The sequence below is a fragment of the Triplophysa dalaica genome, chromosome 16, assembly GCF_015846415.1.
Source record: "Triplophysa dalaica isolate WHDGS20190420 chromosome 16, ASM1584641v1, whole genome shotgun sequence".
NCBI classification, from domain to species: Eukaryota; Metazoa; Chordata; class Actinopteri; order Cypriniformes; family Nemacheilidae; genus Triplophysa; species Triplophysa dalaica.
This window is the reverse complement of record NC_079557.1, coordinates 10,710,219-10,728,003: the sequence shown is the minus strand read 5'-3', so window position 1 is coordinate 10,728,003 and position 17,785 is coordinate 10,710,219. Positions and strand designations below refer to the sequence as shown.

General features: G+C 37.3%; 2 protein-coding genes across 3 annotated transcripts; both read right to left on the bottom strand.

Moving 5' to 3' along the window:
- Positions 1-85: 85 nt before the first annotated feature.
- Positions 86-1,261, bottom strand: urp1 (urotensin-related peptide 1). Its single transcript, XM_056770376.1, has 5 exons — positions 1,159-1,261; positions 897-986; positions 770-810; positions 580-685; positions 86-217 (listed from the first exon to the last, which is right to left on the bottom strand). The coding sequence occupies exons 1-5, from the start codon at positions 1,259-1,261 to the stop codon at positions 186-188; spliced, it is 372 nt and encodes a 123-aa protein (XP_056626354.1). The 3' UTR covers positions 86-185.
- A 1,403-nt stretch (positions 1,262-2,664) lies between these two features.
- Positions 2,665-17,656, bottom strand: slc24a6a (solute carrier family 24 member 6a). 2 transcript variants are annotated; one of them, XM_056770304.1, is made up of 17 exons: positions 17,202-17,656; positions 14,799-14,894; positions 13,167-13,243; positions 12,235-12,309; positions 12,070-12,154; positions 11,885-11,988; positions 11,108-11,182; positions 9,979-10,004; positions 9,823-9,876; positions 9,605-9,747; positions 9,352-9,518; positions 8,517-8,802; positions 5,428-5,594; positions 5,178-5,292; positions 4,973-5,085; positions 4,677-4,742; positions 2,665-4,548 (listed from the first exon to the last, which is right to left on the bottom strand). In XM_056770304.1, exons 1-17 carry the CDS (start codon positions 17,308-17,310, stop codon positions 4,438-4,440), a joined length of 1,869 nt encoding a protein of 622 aa, XP_056626282.1. In that variant the 5' UTR covers positions 17,311-17,656; the 3' UTR covers positions 2,665-4,437. The 2 variants fall into 2 exon arrangements, with proteins under 2 accessions (XP_056626282.1, XP_056626283.1); XM_056770305.1 differs by having other exon boundaries at positions 9,433-9,518.
- Between the last annotated feature and the right edge of the window lie 129 nt (positions 17,657-17,785).

The following is a 17,785-nucleotide window of genomic DNA, read 5'->3' as shown; positions in this document are numbered from 1 at the left end:
TCTAGACCATTTTCATTTAAGATAAAAAATACATTCCAGTTTACTTCATGTTTATAAAACAATATACACAATGTCAAAGGGTAGCTTCATAGATATTTTAAGGGGGAACAAAAGCATATATTTCAGATGTTTGTACAGAAAGACTACAGTGGAGTGATCCTTTCCTCATCTATGGGAATAAACTCCTAGTTTGTTACGCAGTACTTCCAGAAGCAGGCTGAGAAAGGAAAGGAATAAAAATAACCTTTAGTGACTCAAATTCTTCATATGGATAAAATCAGATGCATTGCCTTACTTACATTTTATGTCACATCTATAAGTCCTTTCAAAAATAATAAGACACTCAATTGTTGAGAATCGTATTCAAAAAGGATTTTAAGCCCAGGACTTCATCTATGTTCTTTAAACCGTAATTGTTACGGGTGTTCCTAGTGCTTACAATATGTGTTAGATTGTAAAATGCATTTTTTAATACACAAATTCCTCTGGATAAAATTGTCTGTCAAGTAAACAAATGTGAGATAAATTTGACAATTTAGGAGAAACTCTGTTTTAATTTTAGAAAACGGACATGCTCACCTCTCTTATTGTTTTTGGGCAGGTTTTGCTCGGATCGTAGAAAGCCTTGAGAACGCAGATTATCAGCTGCTGCTAGTTTCAAGACAACTGTCTTTAAATCATCCACCTAAAAACAGAACACTGAATCAAAATCTGGCTTTTAATTCTAAGAAAATAGGTAAAACCAAAATCACAAAGCGTGATATCTTACCATGCTACTCGTTTTCTCCCGCTGCAAGGTTTCTTTTGCACCTGTGAAAAAATGAAATATTTGCAAAAGGAAAATAATTTGCATTGTGAATGTTATCTAACACACTTCTAAGCTCAAGAGTCTGTACCTCGATGAAAAAAGTTTTTGATGTCTCTTTGATCTGTTAAGTCATTACTCTGACCATCTTCAACCTCTGCAACCAGTTTCTGAATCAAATCTGCAAATAAAATGGTCATAATATGATTCTGTGAATAGATCACAGAGACTCAGTGTCAATAGCAAATCATTCCCACCTCTTTAACATCAACTCAATGTCTTATAATTGTATAAGTCATTGTGTCTTCACATCAGTTCCACATTACATTAATCCTAACAAGCACAATGCTTACCTTCCTGTTCCGGCAGTGCGCCGTCGGAGTACAGAGGCAATGCGTGAGTTCTCCGTGCGGAACAAACCACAGCCAAAATGTAGAGCAGTGCCAGTGACAACATGCTGACAGGTTCTCTGGTGACTCAAGTCTTTACTCCTCGTCCCCGGCCAGGATCTTCATTTTTATATGTTCTCGGGCCATCTATCCTGAAGGGATCAATACTTCTCATGTCACCCCATCCCAGTGTTAATGGTTTTGACGTGATGGTACTCTCGTCATAGACACAATTAAGGGTGTGCTGTCAATTCACTACGAGCCTATCTCTGCTTGCACAGAGAGGCCCAACAAATGTTTACTCTTCACTACCCATCAGTGACAAATCCACAAGCTCAGATTCTTTGTCACATACCTCATGCTGCACACTTAATTTGACCTAAGTATTTCTTTTTTAAATATATATATATATATGAATGTAGACTTGATGTTTCATTGTTTCGTTTATTTGGAAGTTAATTCTTGATGTGCAAGAGTAACAAATGTACTGGGTTCCTCTGTTGGATGGACAGGCAAACTGCATTACAAGGGTCATTTTTTAGATCAGTTTTGCAGATACTGACATTCAAGCCTAGACATTCAAAGGAGCCCATGAATGGTTAAGAAGACTTCTTACGTACTATATGACGTGCAACCTGGGACGTTGCCATTGGTTTCCCTCTTCCTATTTTTCAAAGTGAAAGGTGTATAATACAAAAAAGGTTTGACGCCAAAAAAATAAAGTGATGCCGTGTGATGGATTATGGCATCTGTGGGTTTCTGAAATTGCAGGTGGAAGTATTAGATCTCATGAACATCTCTCATCTTCCAACTGCTTTGATGAAACATTGTGTCCAACAAAAAGGGAGACAGAAAACAAATTTAACTTTTTGTGCACTTTTGAGAAGAGCACGATTTGGCTGGTTTGCGAGTGAATAGACGTACACAGATGGATGAAATTCAATGTTTTTTTATAGACTACTCCGTTACACAGTTCTTAATGTCAAAATTACAGTACTTTAGTCTTTAAATCTTAAAAAGTGTGCATTTAACATGACAAGGCCGTATGCTCTGGACTTTAAACTTAGTAGAGAGATGATATTCAGATGCATTGATGTATGTGATGCTGTCGGAAGTCCAGGATTAAGTCTTATCTGATTATAAGATTAGAAGCATCAAATGACCAATCGTTTTAATCCTTGAAATTTCATCACTGAGCAAATTGAATCAAGGTTATATTTTCATAGAATGTTCTTTACACTGTGTAGAAGGATTTATGTTAAATGCCAAAAAAAGAGCTATGGGTTGTCATGTGGTGTGGTCAAACCTGATGTATTAACAGGCACAAATGTAAGAATGTTATTAGTGTGTTGCCTATAAAGAATGACGAGAGAATAACAAGACTCTCCCCAAATGTTTTTCCAAAAGGTTTAAACATTCAGTAGAGATAAAAAAGAGCAATTAAGTGACTATACAGATGACAGAAGGATATTGCACAGACCTTGTTTTATTGCACTTGACAACATACAAATATCTTTATGAATAAAGACAGAAGTTTAACAAATGGTGAGCTAATAATGATTCATTGAGTTGCTTCAACATGAGTTCTAAAGTAAACAGAAAACTGAAACATTCAGTTCACCCACACATTTACTATTTATTTCTTACAACAATTTAATCAACGCATATTTCTCATCATAAATTATGTCGTTTTAACATTTAAATCATTTAAAAAGTAAAATTACATGTCTGGAGGGGAAAAATGAAAGGGGTTGGATTTGATTATATGAGTAATACTGCAAATCCATAAGAATTTGGACTATCTGTAAGAAAAAAATTAAATACACAGCAAAACGAGAGCATTTGAATCATTAATATAACTGTAAATATAACTTTACAACAATTAAAACACTGCTGTATTTCTGGCCTAAAATTACCCAATAATATTTCAGTTTCAAAACATGTATCATTACCTATCCCACAAAATACAATGTAGGATTTTCCTTCCATTTATTTAATAAAATAATAATAATATTAATAACAACAATTTAAATCCAATTAGATTCCAATCGATTTTGTTTCATTTGGTGCTATAGGGCTGTCACAATATACCAGTACTGCCAATAACAATTATTGTTACTGTTTTAATTCTACACATATTGTAATATCGTGATTTTTTTGTATTAAGAGCCACAATGGTTCCAAACTCTCTCAGCCTATCTATAGCTACTCGTATTTTAAGTGTGATTCATTAAAGAGAAAAATCATGAAATGAATAAAATTAAAGCTGAATTTGACTAATAGCATCGCTTATTTCTTAAAAAAAAAAAAATTTGACTATATATTGTGATAATATCGCTATAGCAAATTATTTTGGTAACAATATGGAGTGCAAATCTGATATCACGAGAGCCCAATTCGGTGCAAAAAACAGTCAAGGTGTTTGTTCTGCTAGTACAGTAGGTGTCATTCATTCCTATTGTGGAACTTATATTAAATAAATTATAAAATGCCAGTGTACAATAAATTGTTGAATGATGGAATTCAATATTCCTGCATTGCCAAGAACATGAGGGGGTGCACAAAATGATCTAATATTACATGTCAAACTGTGAATTACACAACTCTAAAAGTGGCACTTTATATAAAACTATGTATGTTTGGTATGTAAATACTGTAGCTACCAAATACAAGGGATTTTTTTGGATAATCCATAATACTACAACAATTCTTCTTCAAAATACCAATATTTTATTTTTTAAGGAAAAACACAAGAATTCATCTTAAATACACTCAAAAAATCCTAGAGCACTATTTTTACAGACCGGACGACAAAAATAAATAGGGCAAATAATGCAAAAATTACATGTGTTTAGACTGTTACAAGAGTTAATAGAACTCTTCTTAAACTCTTTTCAATTTTTTGCAATCATTTCTTTGTTTATAACATGCTTGATAGATTTCAGAATAGAAATATGCAAAATGTGACGCAGAACGCGTCCTGTGTGCTGTAAACATTTAATGCACCTTAAATAAACCTTGAAATAGATTTTTGTATATGTTAAGTAGAAATGTTTCAGAGGTACATTTAGCAATAGTCTCCTTGAGTTTGGCCTCAGATGATTGGCTGAAAACTTAGAACAGATAGTAACGTTCACAAGCCTGCCCTCAAGCTAAAATAACTGCTAGTAATAATGCAGTGACTGGGGAGAACAAATATGGATATTTGGGTCCAGAGCCACACTACAATATGAATAGTGAAATCTATAGTTTCTCAAAGCAGATGGAGCAGAGCAGGAAGATGGAATACAGGAACATAAGCCAGAGGCCTAACCTCCGATCCAGCCTCCAGTGATTGAGGTGTACGCTCAGTACCTGCACAGATATACAGGTTTGGACAGACATAAACAGATCAAGAGATCATCTTACTTTTTGTTTATTCATGTTACAACATGAGCCAAAAATGGAGGATAAAATTCTCACATTTAAAATACTGAACTTACGGTGAGAAAAACAGAAGCAAGCAGTAGAATCACTGAGTATACCAGCCCCCTACTGTTAATAAAGACCTGTGACAAATACATGAGACAGAACGCAACGGAAATCTGAATGTTTAGACATGTGTTATCTGAACACATGTCATCTGAGCAGCACCTTAACACAAATTAAAGTATTACACATTTTTATATAACCAATTTAAAACATAGAAATAGGAGTCTTTATGCAAAATCGTCTAAAGATACTTTAAAAATGATACAATTATAATAATAAAAAGAATAATACAAAATTAATAACTTACAATTGATCCATAATCAACCACTAACGTTCGCAAAGCCCATGGGAAACCAAGACCCAACAGAATGTCAAAGATGTTGCTTCCGATAGAGTTGGACACTGCCATGTCTCCCATTCCTGAACAACCAGACACATTTGACCAATCGAGAAAACTTTACAAACATACAAATCTGATCATTTGAAATTCAAAAGGTGAATTGTTTTAGCACCTTGCCGAGCTACTATCAGACTAGCCATGCAGTCTGGAACACTGGTGCCTGCTGCTAAAAATGTAATACCCATGATAACATCTGGAATGTCCAAAGTGAAACTGATAATGGTGACCTGCAACAAAGAACAAATGTTAAAGATTGTGCAACTGCAAAATGAGCCTTACAATAATAATTCCTTAAGGTGTTTTCACAGTGGTACTGTGTCAATGAGGAGTTTTGTCATGAGCATTGACTGGGATGAACTTACCATCCACACCATGAGGTAGGAGAAGATGGCAATCCAGAGTGTGGAGCCCACAAACGTAACCATGAACCAGCGCTCCCAGCGAGGTAAAATGCAGTTGGGCACAGTGTAGTACAGCAGACATCCCAAGGGCCATGAAAACAACCACTTCCCTTGTTCCCAGCGCCCCTCTGTGGACAAAAGTACTGTATGTCACTACCCCAAATCTTTCTAGGATCTTTACCGCCACCTAAAGGACAAAAGCAGCTTTACATAAATACAAATGGCACTTAAAGTAAAAGGCCGTTCATGAGGACCATAATTCTGCAATTGAGCAAGAAGCTAGATCTTGGCTCACACCAGCCAAAGCACTAACATGCTAATGCTTTCCAGGTACAAAATACTCTTTATGTCATTATTTCCTGTCTTTCAAAGGTTTTATCAATATTTCTCTTTATAGCTTCTCAGATATGCCATTATCAGTAAGTCATTCGGTTGCTCTGAAGAGATAAAGTTAGTTTAATTGCCGTCTGCATCGGCCCTGAACGATTGGAGAGCTCTCATCACTTCAGTGTAATCACTGTAGGGCATGAATAGAAAATGCATGTCCCCATTATCTAGAAATGGCTCTCAGACTAATGGATTATGGCCCTTACGGGGCTAAATTTTGTAATCAAGATGTGGACAAAAAAATAAACCATGAACCAATAAACTCAAATTGTGATGAAAGCCATTCTGAATATTGGTTTGGTAACATGTATAAATGTATCCACTATGGGTGGGAATCCTATTATATGTCTGCTCTGACCTGCCAATTGGCTCGAGTAAGTGCACTCAATGCAATATTAGAAGTGTACTGCCTTTTTCTGTAAAATACATTTAAACTGTCATTGTCAATAAGGAAGCTTCTTATTTCTGTGGACCATTTTTGTGCACATTTATCTTTCAAAATTAATGTTAAAGGAAGGGTGAGTGAATTCGAAGTGGCTAACTTTTTGGTCAGACCCCCAACGGTTGTGTCGCTGTTTGCCATTAGTCTCATGCTAAGAGGTCGATAGAAGGCACAGACATCTATATATATTAATTAGAAGCCTCATTTTCCGCATATTGGTGAGTGCATACGATACATACGAGTGAATGGTGGAGCTGCAGTTTTCCGGATAAAAACACAACATCGTTTTCATTTCTCAACTAATTTCAATACTGTTCTATTCACGTGGAGTTCAGAAACGTTTTGGCTCCAGTTAAAGATGGTGTAGCGAGGAAGGCGGGACGGGAGCCGGTGATGTGAGTGATAGTGGAAATCACCTGTGCGCGCACCGGTCCCGCATCTCCCACGGAGGAGTTCGGGGGCATAAAAGGACGAATCGACAAGACTGCCGGCTAGAGAGGACCGGGCCCGGACATGTGTTAAGTTTATATTTATGTTCTTGTGGCCGGCAGTCGACCGTGAGGTGGCTGTCGGTCTTTTACTTTTGTGTTATTGTTTGTTTATTTTTATTAAAGGGGTTTGAATGTTCGCCGGTTCCTGCCTCTTTCCTTCCTTTTATGCCCCCGAATTCCTCCGCGGGAGATGCCGGACCAGTGCGCGCACAGGTAATTTCCACCGTCACTCATGCCACCGGCCCCGCCCCACGGCTCCTGTCCCGCCTTCCTCGCTACAGATTGTGATGTGACATGCATCAATAGTGTAGTGTAAACGCAGTATAAACGAAGATTGTTTATGTTTTTTAAAACGCCGGTTTGTATGACTACTGGCTAATGTAAACACCACCTATAACTTATCACTGAACATGGTGCCATCTAGTGGATTCTCACGAATAACAGGCACAAATAGTGGATTTCACTTTTCCTTATGACAACCATTCATTTTAAAGTAGGCTTAAAGTTGTACTGAAATATGTTAAGAAATGTAAACGTGATTGTGTTTTTAATGCTGAAAAACCGCAGCTCTGCCATTGAGTTCAGTGGGCTTTTAGTGCACTGTTGCCCTCACTAATTTGGTGGAGCCATTGACGTATTGCAGCAGCGGAGCAAATTATATCTATGGTTAGACGCCGTTCCTAGCTTTGGTTGCTCTAGTAACATTTATAAAGAAACCCAGCAGTAACTGACGAGAGACGGATGACGTGAGTTTTGCTGCTTTACTCCTTTTGGTAGTCGCTCCTGAAAGTCGCTCAGCATTTGCATAAAGATGAGCAAATCTCAACTTTGTCACATTGCTAGACAGTAATTATATCCAAGCTATATTTTGAGAGCTATCATGTCCAACAGCTAGGAAATATACAGAAATTGAAATAAGTTCTCAAACGCTGTACAGTCTTTAATAATAAATCTAAATTAAATACAGAATTAAAGCTACAAAACACATTGAATTCCTCTTTTCTTTGGTTCTATGATTAACATTAATGACAGGAGTCACAGCAGCAGGTTTAAGAATGCTATTTGACTTTCAGGCCCAGCGCTGGTGTGATGATGCGGTTTATCTCTTGGCCAATCAACAGGTGGATAAAGAAGAGCTACCGCTCATACGCAGATCTGACGCCTCTCCCATTTTCACAACTCTTTGCATTCATTTAGGATTTTATTTAACATGTTAAAATCTGTACTTACGAAAATGCTAGCCAAAACAGGCTTTCTGGTCCAATCTTGTGCAAATTTGTTTATTCAAGCATGAAATATAACTATAGATATTTTAACGTGTTAATCAGAAAAATATGTATTGCATGCTTTAAAATGTTAATGTTGACAGCCTAATAGATATAAATATTTATATATATTTATATACATGTTTCTGTACAGAATTGCCTACCAATGCCTTTAATTATAAAAAAACTATGTTTAGAGTTTGATTTTATATTAAATCATTTCTTCATGATGATTTCCTGTTAAAACCTATCCGAAGGCTTATCTGAAGGCTTTTGCAGATACTTTTATATACAGTCTGTTCCATTCCAGACCGCATGGCACTCATGTTTTCTCCTGAATTAATGAATTATTAATGACTCATTTAAAATGCACATTTTAAATTTGTGTGGGTCACTCCAGAAACCTCTTACAAAGAACCCCGATGCATCAATGAATCAATTTCCGCACCTCTAATGTCCACCCACCTGGAATTGTAAAAGGCCTAAAGTGCTGTTCTTCATCTGCGTCTTCATCCTCCTCTTCCTCATCATCTTTCGGTTGTGTGTCCTCCATGTTCCCTATCCTCTCTAGTTCCCCTCCCGGACCCTTCGGACTGAGTTCCTCCAGAGGCTGCGTTTCACTCTCAATGGTCCCTCCGTTCTCCAGACCCCAAGGAACCCCTTCCGTTTGCAAGCCATCTTGGCCAGAAGTGTCCCCTGCTCCACTGCCACTGCTGTCTCCAGGGCTCCTGTTTCGAATCAGCCTCTGTCTCTGTAGAAGACGTACAGTTGTGAGTGCTGTATAGTCGGAAACTGAGCAGGGATGGAGAAAATGAGATTTAATGTAAAGCCCATTAAATGAATGAGATTTAGTTACAGGGGATGAGAATCAAGCTTGCTGAAAATACAGCAAAAATCTGTGTGAAACAGAGCAGCTGGTCAGCGTGTCTCAATATCGACATGCAAGATCCGCATCGAGCCAACAAGCAGGTCATGTGAATAATTTTATATGAAATAAAGCATCTGCCAAAACAAGCAAGACAATGTGAAAGACAATTTTACTCATTTTACAGTATATAGAAAATGACATCTGCGGACTGAATCAGTCACCGTCCTACCTGTTGGAGAATTATTTGGAGAACCCATAAGAAAAAAAGCCATAATTAAAATGATTTTAATATTTAAATGATTTCTCTAAAACATAATTAAGATTACAAGAAGATCAATAGAATGTTTCTTTGGTTCCTTTAACAAGAAATTTAGCCGCTATGACTGTCCCATTCAGCCACGTGCACAAAGCTTGCGAGCATCCAGCCGGTACCTCAGTGATGAGCATGCGTCCTGCCATGCTGAGGCGAGTGCGGGGGGAGAAGTGGGGCGTGATCATGACACGAAGGCTTGCCTCTGAGAAAGAGAACTGGTGAGGGTGTAGACTCATCAGCTCATCCACCATCACCACCGGGGAGTCCTGGCCACCTGTATTCTGATCTAAGAGAACCGTGATACTTTGTGAGGCAATGGCAAACCGCACGGCGCGCTCCACGCGGCCCCACCCTGCACCCACGCCCGCATACCTTTCTTCAAGAGGATCATGGAGGTGTCGCAGTGTGGGCTTGCCTCTCCTACAGACACGTCTCTGCGCAGACTGCTCACCAAACATGGCTGTCCTGGTATGCCAAACCTCCGCTCCACCCAGCCCCAGATCTGACTGTTAAACCTTCACACACACACACAGATGTTACCTGAGAAAGAAAACCTTTCTGTAACCTCTGGTCGCATTGAAAATACTCACTTCATGATCAGGATATAAACTCCATACATTGATATGAGGAGTATCGTCTCCCACCTGTAAAAGTGATGATGTTAAATCATACGATCGAAAACTCACTGTGTATTAGCAGTTTAATCCTTACGTGTATTTACCCTTAAGAGTCTCTGCAATACTTACCAGATTACTTTTTCATCATATATGATCTAAAAAATCAAAAACACAATACATGTCAATATAGAACATTTCTTTATATAGATGTGATTACAATTGCAAAATACAGACAGGAAAAAATTATGCTATTTCAAAACAAATAGTGAATTCACAAAACAGTAGCACCTGATTTTTGCACTGCGTTTTTAGTCAAAACTACTTTGTCCAACCACACAAGCCAGTTTTACTCGATTTAATCCGACTATTCAGAGAAAATTGAGCTTTGTTCACAGAAATCGGCATTTGCTTGCAGTGGTGCAATATATACTGTTTTATCGGACACGTGCACCAGGACTTCAGCCCACTTCAGGTCTGTGTTTGGCTAGTGTCTAATAATAATATAGTGTCTAATAATATAGAACCATCTAACGGTTCTTCTCGGCTTCTTTTGCTTGTTATCAGAAATAATCTATTATTTGTAAATGTGTACCGAAAGTTAAAGTGCATGCGTAGTTTCTTTATGTTGTCACTTTGAAACCATCCATACATTGCGCTTTAACAATAATTTGCTGTATATTTTACACAAATCATGTTTTCTTTGTCTTTGGTGTGTTATAAGTTGCCAATGCATGCATTAGACACGTAAAAATACAAAAATGTAAGTGTCGGAACAAAAGATGTATTTTATCTAGAAGCGAGACTTGCCAGAAACGTCTCGTGTAACCACACTCCGGCGAATCTACGTCAGTTCAAAACACGATTTGACTAAGACCGCTTAAATGTATACGTAAGTAAAGTGGGCGTACCTGTCATTACAATTGCTTTGGAACCTGATGCTCCAAATATGGTAAGAGGCGTTACATTTCCGTGCAGTATTCAACCAATCACTATGCACTAGTGTACTGGCAAATCATAGCACACCTCGCTTTTCAGAGCGATATGCTTTGTAAAATATCAGCGCGTTTCAGAGAGGCGGAGCAAAGAGGAGATACAAACATGCACGATATGTGGAAAATACAGCGCTTTTTAACCTTAAATCGTGTATACACATTGTATTACATCTAAAGCAAACAATAATATTCGTTTTAGCCGCGTCAAATGATCCCTTCAAAAGATATAACAAAAATAGTGCCCTGTAGTTTGACCATGGTCTTACCAGAATCAAAGCCAACACAGACAGGATATAGTATGAAGAGTCCCGGAAGAGCGGCCACCATGTCAGAGAGATTGTCTGTGAAACAGGAACAAGGAAATAAATATGAGATTATTATATATTATGTATTTTTATTAAACTCAACATGGGGAGCTTGAGCAGGGGTTGACAAAAATGGGATCTGAGGTCCCTGATGATCTGTAATCCATAGCCAAAGGGTGTACAAAAATGTGCTATAAATTAGATTTTTTTTATTAAAGGGTGCATTCTTACACATGGGAACTATCTTATTTTATTATGACATATCACATCAACAATCTGTAAAGATGCACTCTCACTCCATGACAGAAAAATCCTCTCTTTACTCAGACCTCAAATCAATTGATTTCATTAGATCGATAAAAAGTGAAAGATTTGAACACTAGTTTGCAATCTGTCAGTCATTGCAGCCCCGCCCTCATGCCATATCTCGTGACCAGAAGCGAAGAGATGATGTGCACGGATATATCATTTATAATAAATAGTTCACCTCTGTGGAAAACAATTAGAATTATCCTTTTTAATTTCAAGTCTAGATACAATTTGAACAATAACCTTCTGTTTGAAAGCACACATGGTTTTTATACGATTAAATACAATTCAATACAATACAAGTAGGTCAATGGCATCAAATAGTATAAACTTTGGTAAGTAAGCATATGCTTATAATTGTTATAATCATAAGGGGATCCTTGGAAATGTTTCCCTGAGCTGTCTCGATTATAGCGGTAGGAATATTACCTGTCCAGAAAATATGCCACACACACCGATAATGACCAGAATGTTGAAGACAGCTGATCCCACAATAGTTCCCACCCCAAGATCTCCCTTGGTGATGAATACACCTTTAATAAAGAGAACACGTTACTGACTACTTTTTTACAGCGTTCAATCAAAACACATTGTTGGACATCATCAATACTTACCAATCAAAGATGTGAAAAGCTCAGGGGCGGAGCTGCCTGCTGCCATGAAGGTGGCACCTGCAACATCTTCACTAAGTTGCAAGTTCTGAAAATACAAACATTAGCTCTGAATATGGCCTGAAAGTACACTAACGTTAATTCCTGACAAAGACTGAAGTATCTCACCTCACAGATTCTTTCCAGAGAAGGTACAAAGTAGACGTCACAGACAATAGCAAGAGCATAGAACATGTAAACTGCCTGTGGTCACAAGAACAGATAGAAATGACTGTAAAAAATCCAACTTGCAAAATGTTCTCCCTACAAAGATAAATAAGTAACTTGAACATAGAATTTTAAGTTAAAGGAGTCAAATGATTGTTTTGCATATAATAAACAAAATTAAAATGTTTTTTAACAAAGATTATTTTGTTGACTGGACATAGATTCTCAAGTTTTTATCCAAAATGCCTCATTAAGTTTGCCCAAATTATAAAACAGTGTATTCTGAACAAACAATATTGCAAGAGTTTGAAATATCCCAAGATGCATTACAGCTTGTTCAATTCTGTGTTTCCTACTGTTAGTTATCTGTTGTGTTTAGAGTTTTTTTAATATATGAGGGTTTTTGATTGTTACCATGGTTGAGGTTTGTGTGTTAAATTTTTAAGTGCATGACACAACACCAAAATCGGTATAAATGTACTCAACACAAACTTTTCGCACTCGTTTGATCATAATTTTGGGCTATTTGAGGCCGAAAACAAGTACAATTGTAGAAAAAGACAAATACATTTGTTTATTTTTAAATAACCGTACTATATTCTCTATTTCTGTTCAGCCAACAAAAATATTTTGTTCAGTTGTTCATCAGGTAAACTTGACTAAGTTGTGACAACTAATGACTGTAGTCTCTATTTCTTGAGTTAACTAAAAAACATGCTTGTGATAGGTTGCCTTATTTTTTTAAGTTGACTCAACTCTTATTTTTACAGGGGCAACTTTTACTATAAAAAATCTGAGCAACAGCAGACAAATTTATTGAAGTATCATATTTAGTTCTGCTATGTATGTCAATCTTTGTGTAATATGTCAATATATATCACGTCCATACTCACACAAAACATATGCAGTAGAATTGCTCCATGCCTCCTCTGTGTCTTAGTGAAGATGTCTTGAGGAAATTCATGGATAGCTGGATTTATTTAGCATAGAAACCAGGGTTGGAACGATAGAGAACACAAGCAGAAATTATGCAATGGGAAAAGCTAAAAACATCTGAACTGTACAGAAACCCATATTCATACACTACAGTATATGAAACGAGCCTCACAGTTCTGCTCCGATACAGATAACAGTAACTCATCAGTGTCTCATTTCTCTTAAAAATCACTTTGAAAATGCATTTACACATTGTATTCAAGTGATGGATCATAAGCTTTAATGTTGAAATCAAACTGTTATTTGGTGTACTTAAGAGCATTCAGACTGACATGACTGAATAAACTATAACGGTTACACACACATTAATATTTTTAAGTGGGTAAAAAAATACACAAGGCAAAAATAGGTCTACAGAAGCACTAATCTATTTTAGGTTGTGCTTTTACACTTCATTGATGTAGCTTTAATGATAAAATGTGGCCCATTTAAATTAGGGTTGTGAAGAGGCTTTTGTATTTGGTAACTAAGTGGCAATTGAATTGACCGGCCTTTAAGGTAATCTGTTAAAGTGCAGAGAGGCCAAGAAGAGTAATTCAGTTTGGTTAAATCAGAGGACCTGAAATACTTCTGCTCCTTGAGATGCAATTAGTATTAATATTTCTCTTACTCTGACCGTCTTAAAGAGGCCAGCTGACTAGAGGACGTAAAGGACATAATGTTCCTTTAAATGCAAAGAATAATAACAGTTCTTGATTTTTATGACAGTAATATGTTTAAAAATGTATGGAGTTTGCGTACAATTTGATAATGTCAAAAGTATTTATTATACTATATGCCATTTTGCCCAATGATTTGCTTAATGATTTTGATTATTCTGAGCTGCTAAATGAATTATCATACTGCATAAATGTAACAAACAGCTGCTCAGTTTACCTTCAGATTAAATTTAAAGAGGACTCGTTTATTGAATTTAACAAATCAGACGGATTTATAAATAATAAAAAGGGCGTAATGACTTTTGTGGCCTCAGAGAATCCAATTATAACATTTTTCCAATGAAGGAGATCTGCAGTCTAGTCAGCAGTTTTCAGATATTCCAAAACAACAAAGTTGAATTTAATTTATGTACACTTTTAAATATCATCAAATACCACATCCTGTCAAATAAGTCAAATATGATGTGTGAATGTTATACAGAGTCACATCATCACAAATATTAATATATTATTGGAGCTATTTCATTCCTGTCATTATTAATATTCACTCCGCATTATATGCAACATTTAAAAATGAAGTGGTTAGTAATAGTACATGGATGTGGTTTAATTAAAAAGGTGCATATGATGTGTCCCTCAAAAGCATCACACTTTGAATGCTTAAAACAGACATCATCTGTTCTGAAATTAGGATTCCGTTGCTTAGTAACACAAGCCTCAAAGGGGGTCTGACTATGAAGAGGGCACCTGACTGCATCATTTCACAGAACGAACAGGCAGGGAAAAAAGATTGTGAGATGTGAAGACAAGTGATAGAGGCAGGCGGAGAGATTGGGACGGAGAAATTTTCTTTCTGCATTTTGTACTCACCAGCTCGAGGTGTGCTTGATGTCTGGTTCTCCTCTATGCCATGCTGGGTTAATTTACGCCGGGACCAGATGAGGTCCGAATCCTCTTTGGAATGGGCTGTAAAAATGCAGAAAACAATCCTTTATTTTTTATAAATACCATTTAACTTTGCATAAAAGCCTTTGCACTGGTCAAGATGAAGATTTACATGCACACACTTTTATCCACAGCCACTTGCATCACAATTGATTGTTTTAAGAGAATCTACACTAACACCCTTTATATCCATTACACCTACATTCAGACCATTTAAAAATAGGCAAAAGATTGAAGCAATCAGAATGCTTCCACCCCACCATTCAAGTTCCCATGGAAACCTGATCCAAAGGCAGTGATTAATGAGTGTGGAACTGGATGTGAGCCTAGAGTGGGTGTGGTTTACCCAAGAACCGAATGACAAAGATAGTTCTCATTTGCATATGCAAAGTAATCAGTTCCAAATATAACTGCAAACGGCTTCGGAGAATATCTTCAACAAAATCACTCTTATTAGGATGATGACAGCGTAATGATAGATATACAGTTTGAAAAAGCTTTATCGATTCATTATCAAATATTTTGCACACATTAAGGAGTGAAATGCTGTTGATCGCCTCAATTTTTAACAGAGAAACTTCAGATCTCCATTCGTGGCGTTTTAGGTTTTGAAACATCTTTAGCAATTTCTGCAAAATACTTGCTCTGCGGATGTCACAGGGTGGTTGAAGTTACAAAAAATTCACACTGGTTCATTCAGCTGTTGACTCCAAAGGCACGCTGTTTAACATTCAGACTCAGACTCCCAGAGGAACTCATTACTCGCTTAGTCAAAGCAAGAAGTTAAAGGCACGGCGTACAGATCAAAATATAAGCAACGGGTGAGAACAATGACGCAAAAGAAGCAGGCCATGTATGTTATTCCCGATCTCTATTGGTGTTTTCAACAAAATGTTTCAGCACAATGTCAACTCTATCAAAGCTTATTGCTGACATTATGTTTTAGTGTAGACATATGGTTCCCAGCCCTTATTACTTCACATTCTCTCATTTAAGTGTCATAAAAAGCCATTTATAGCCTTCTAGATAAGCACCTAAAATTCACTAAAAGGTTGGCATCTCTAAAAACGGAAAGTGGGCTGATTAACTCGATCTTCTGTGATGTCTAAGGTACTTCAAAACCCCTGCTGATCTCAATCCTTCAGAGTGATGATGACTTACAGTGAAGAACTGAGACACAGGTGTGACGTCCAGGTAACAATACTGTAGACGTGCTGAGGGAGGTCACGGTGGAATATGTCAGACTGAGGCTACTGTCACAGTGATGCCCTTTAGAGACAGGTAATTATGTGCCTGCTGTGGTCTGCCACCCCTGTGCTTTATTTAGTCCCCGCTGCTCTCTCAGTGCTGCTTTTTGGGTTTCAGCATGAAGATTCTGACATCACTCAACGCTTTCAGATGACTGAGACATCTGGTTCTTCATTCCTTTAGGGTCTAATCATTGTATTTTATTATAAACACCAGTGTTATGTATGCTTATAGTTGATCCCTTAAGAAAATTTAACATGGTTTTACTATAGTAATAGAGTAATAGCTGTGTTTTTGGGGGGGGGGGGTTTGATTGTATTAAAGGGGTAGTTCACCCAAAAAATGAAAATGCTGTCATCATTTCCTTACTCCTCTAGTCATTAAAAACCTTTTCTGTTCATTCTTCTGCAGAACACGAAATGTGAATGTTGGTGACCAAACAATGGCAGTACCCATTGACTTCTACAAAACCAGTGCAAGTCCAGGGGTAGCGCCATTGTTATGTTACCAGCATTCTTCATAACGTCTTCTTTTGTGTTCTGCAGAAGAAACTCGTGCAAGTTTGAAATGACAGGAGGATGAGTAAATGATGACAGAATTTTCATTTATGGGTGAACTATCCCTTCGACATAGCTTTACATATATATAATGATTAAAATATGTTAACTTAAGTGCGACAATGTATAGTATAGTAAACCTATACTGTATATTGCATAATGTACATAGAACACGTTAATATTATATTAATTAATATAACACGAAACTCAATCTTTGAGAAAATGAACCCCAGTTTTATCACAGTAAAAGTAAAGTAACCATATTTTTGGCATATTTTCAGATACCTTTTTTGATCAATTTCACTACAATTGAAAAGGATAAATTGTATTGTGGTAAGACTAAAGCACATTTGTAGCTACTTAAAAAATAACTATGGTTATGATGGTTAGACAGTGATTTTTTTCCATAAGGAATGAATGTATAAGGTACATAATGTATCGTAGGAACTAATAGGCTATAACGAAGAATATATCATCAGCTACTGAATGCATCCGATACATCGGAGTTAATAAATAAACGCACCTGTTACATGAAGAATTTGAGCAAAGCAGGTGACCACGATGAGCCAGACAGCACATATACACAGTCGATAGAAGAGCCGCTGCCGTCTGGATGTCAACACCGCCTTCATCCCGCCACCACACCTCTCAAAACATATCCATGCAAGAGAGAATCCCTCTTCTTTTGATCACACCACCTATATCAAGATCTTTCTCTACAACATACGGCGGAGTCGCGTGTTGAAATCCACCCATTCGGTTTCTCGCTTGAGCATCCTATCGCACACAATCGTCTTACTTAGCCTACTATTCAAGCCTTTCGATGTTTAGTTACGAAAACATACAACGAAACGCTTACAAACAGTCGCTGAGCACGAAAATACCAGAAATATTCAAATGCTTTCACATATTGTTCCAGTTTATAAGCATTCTGATCACATCCTCCTCCATCTCCATCTGCGCCCCTCTCTCTCTCCTCACGACGCGCGGCTCCGTCACTGAGGGTGTTTTCCAGACCCTCACTAGTGCGCCCTCATGCAGGCTACACATAGTCAGGAACAGAGCCTAACCATTATCCAGCTAGTTTAATATTGTCTGACTACAAAG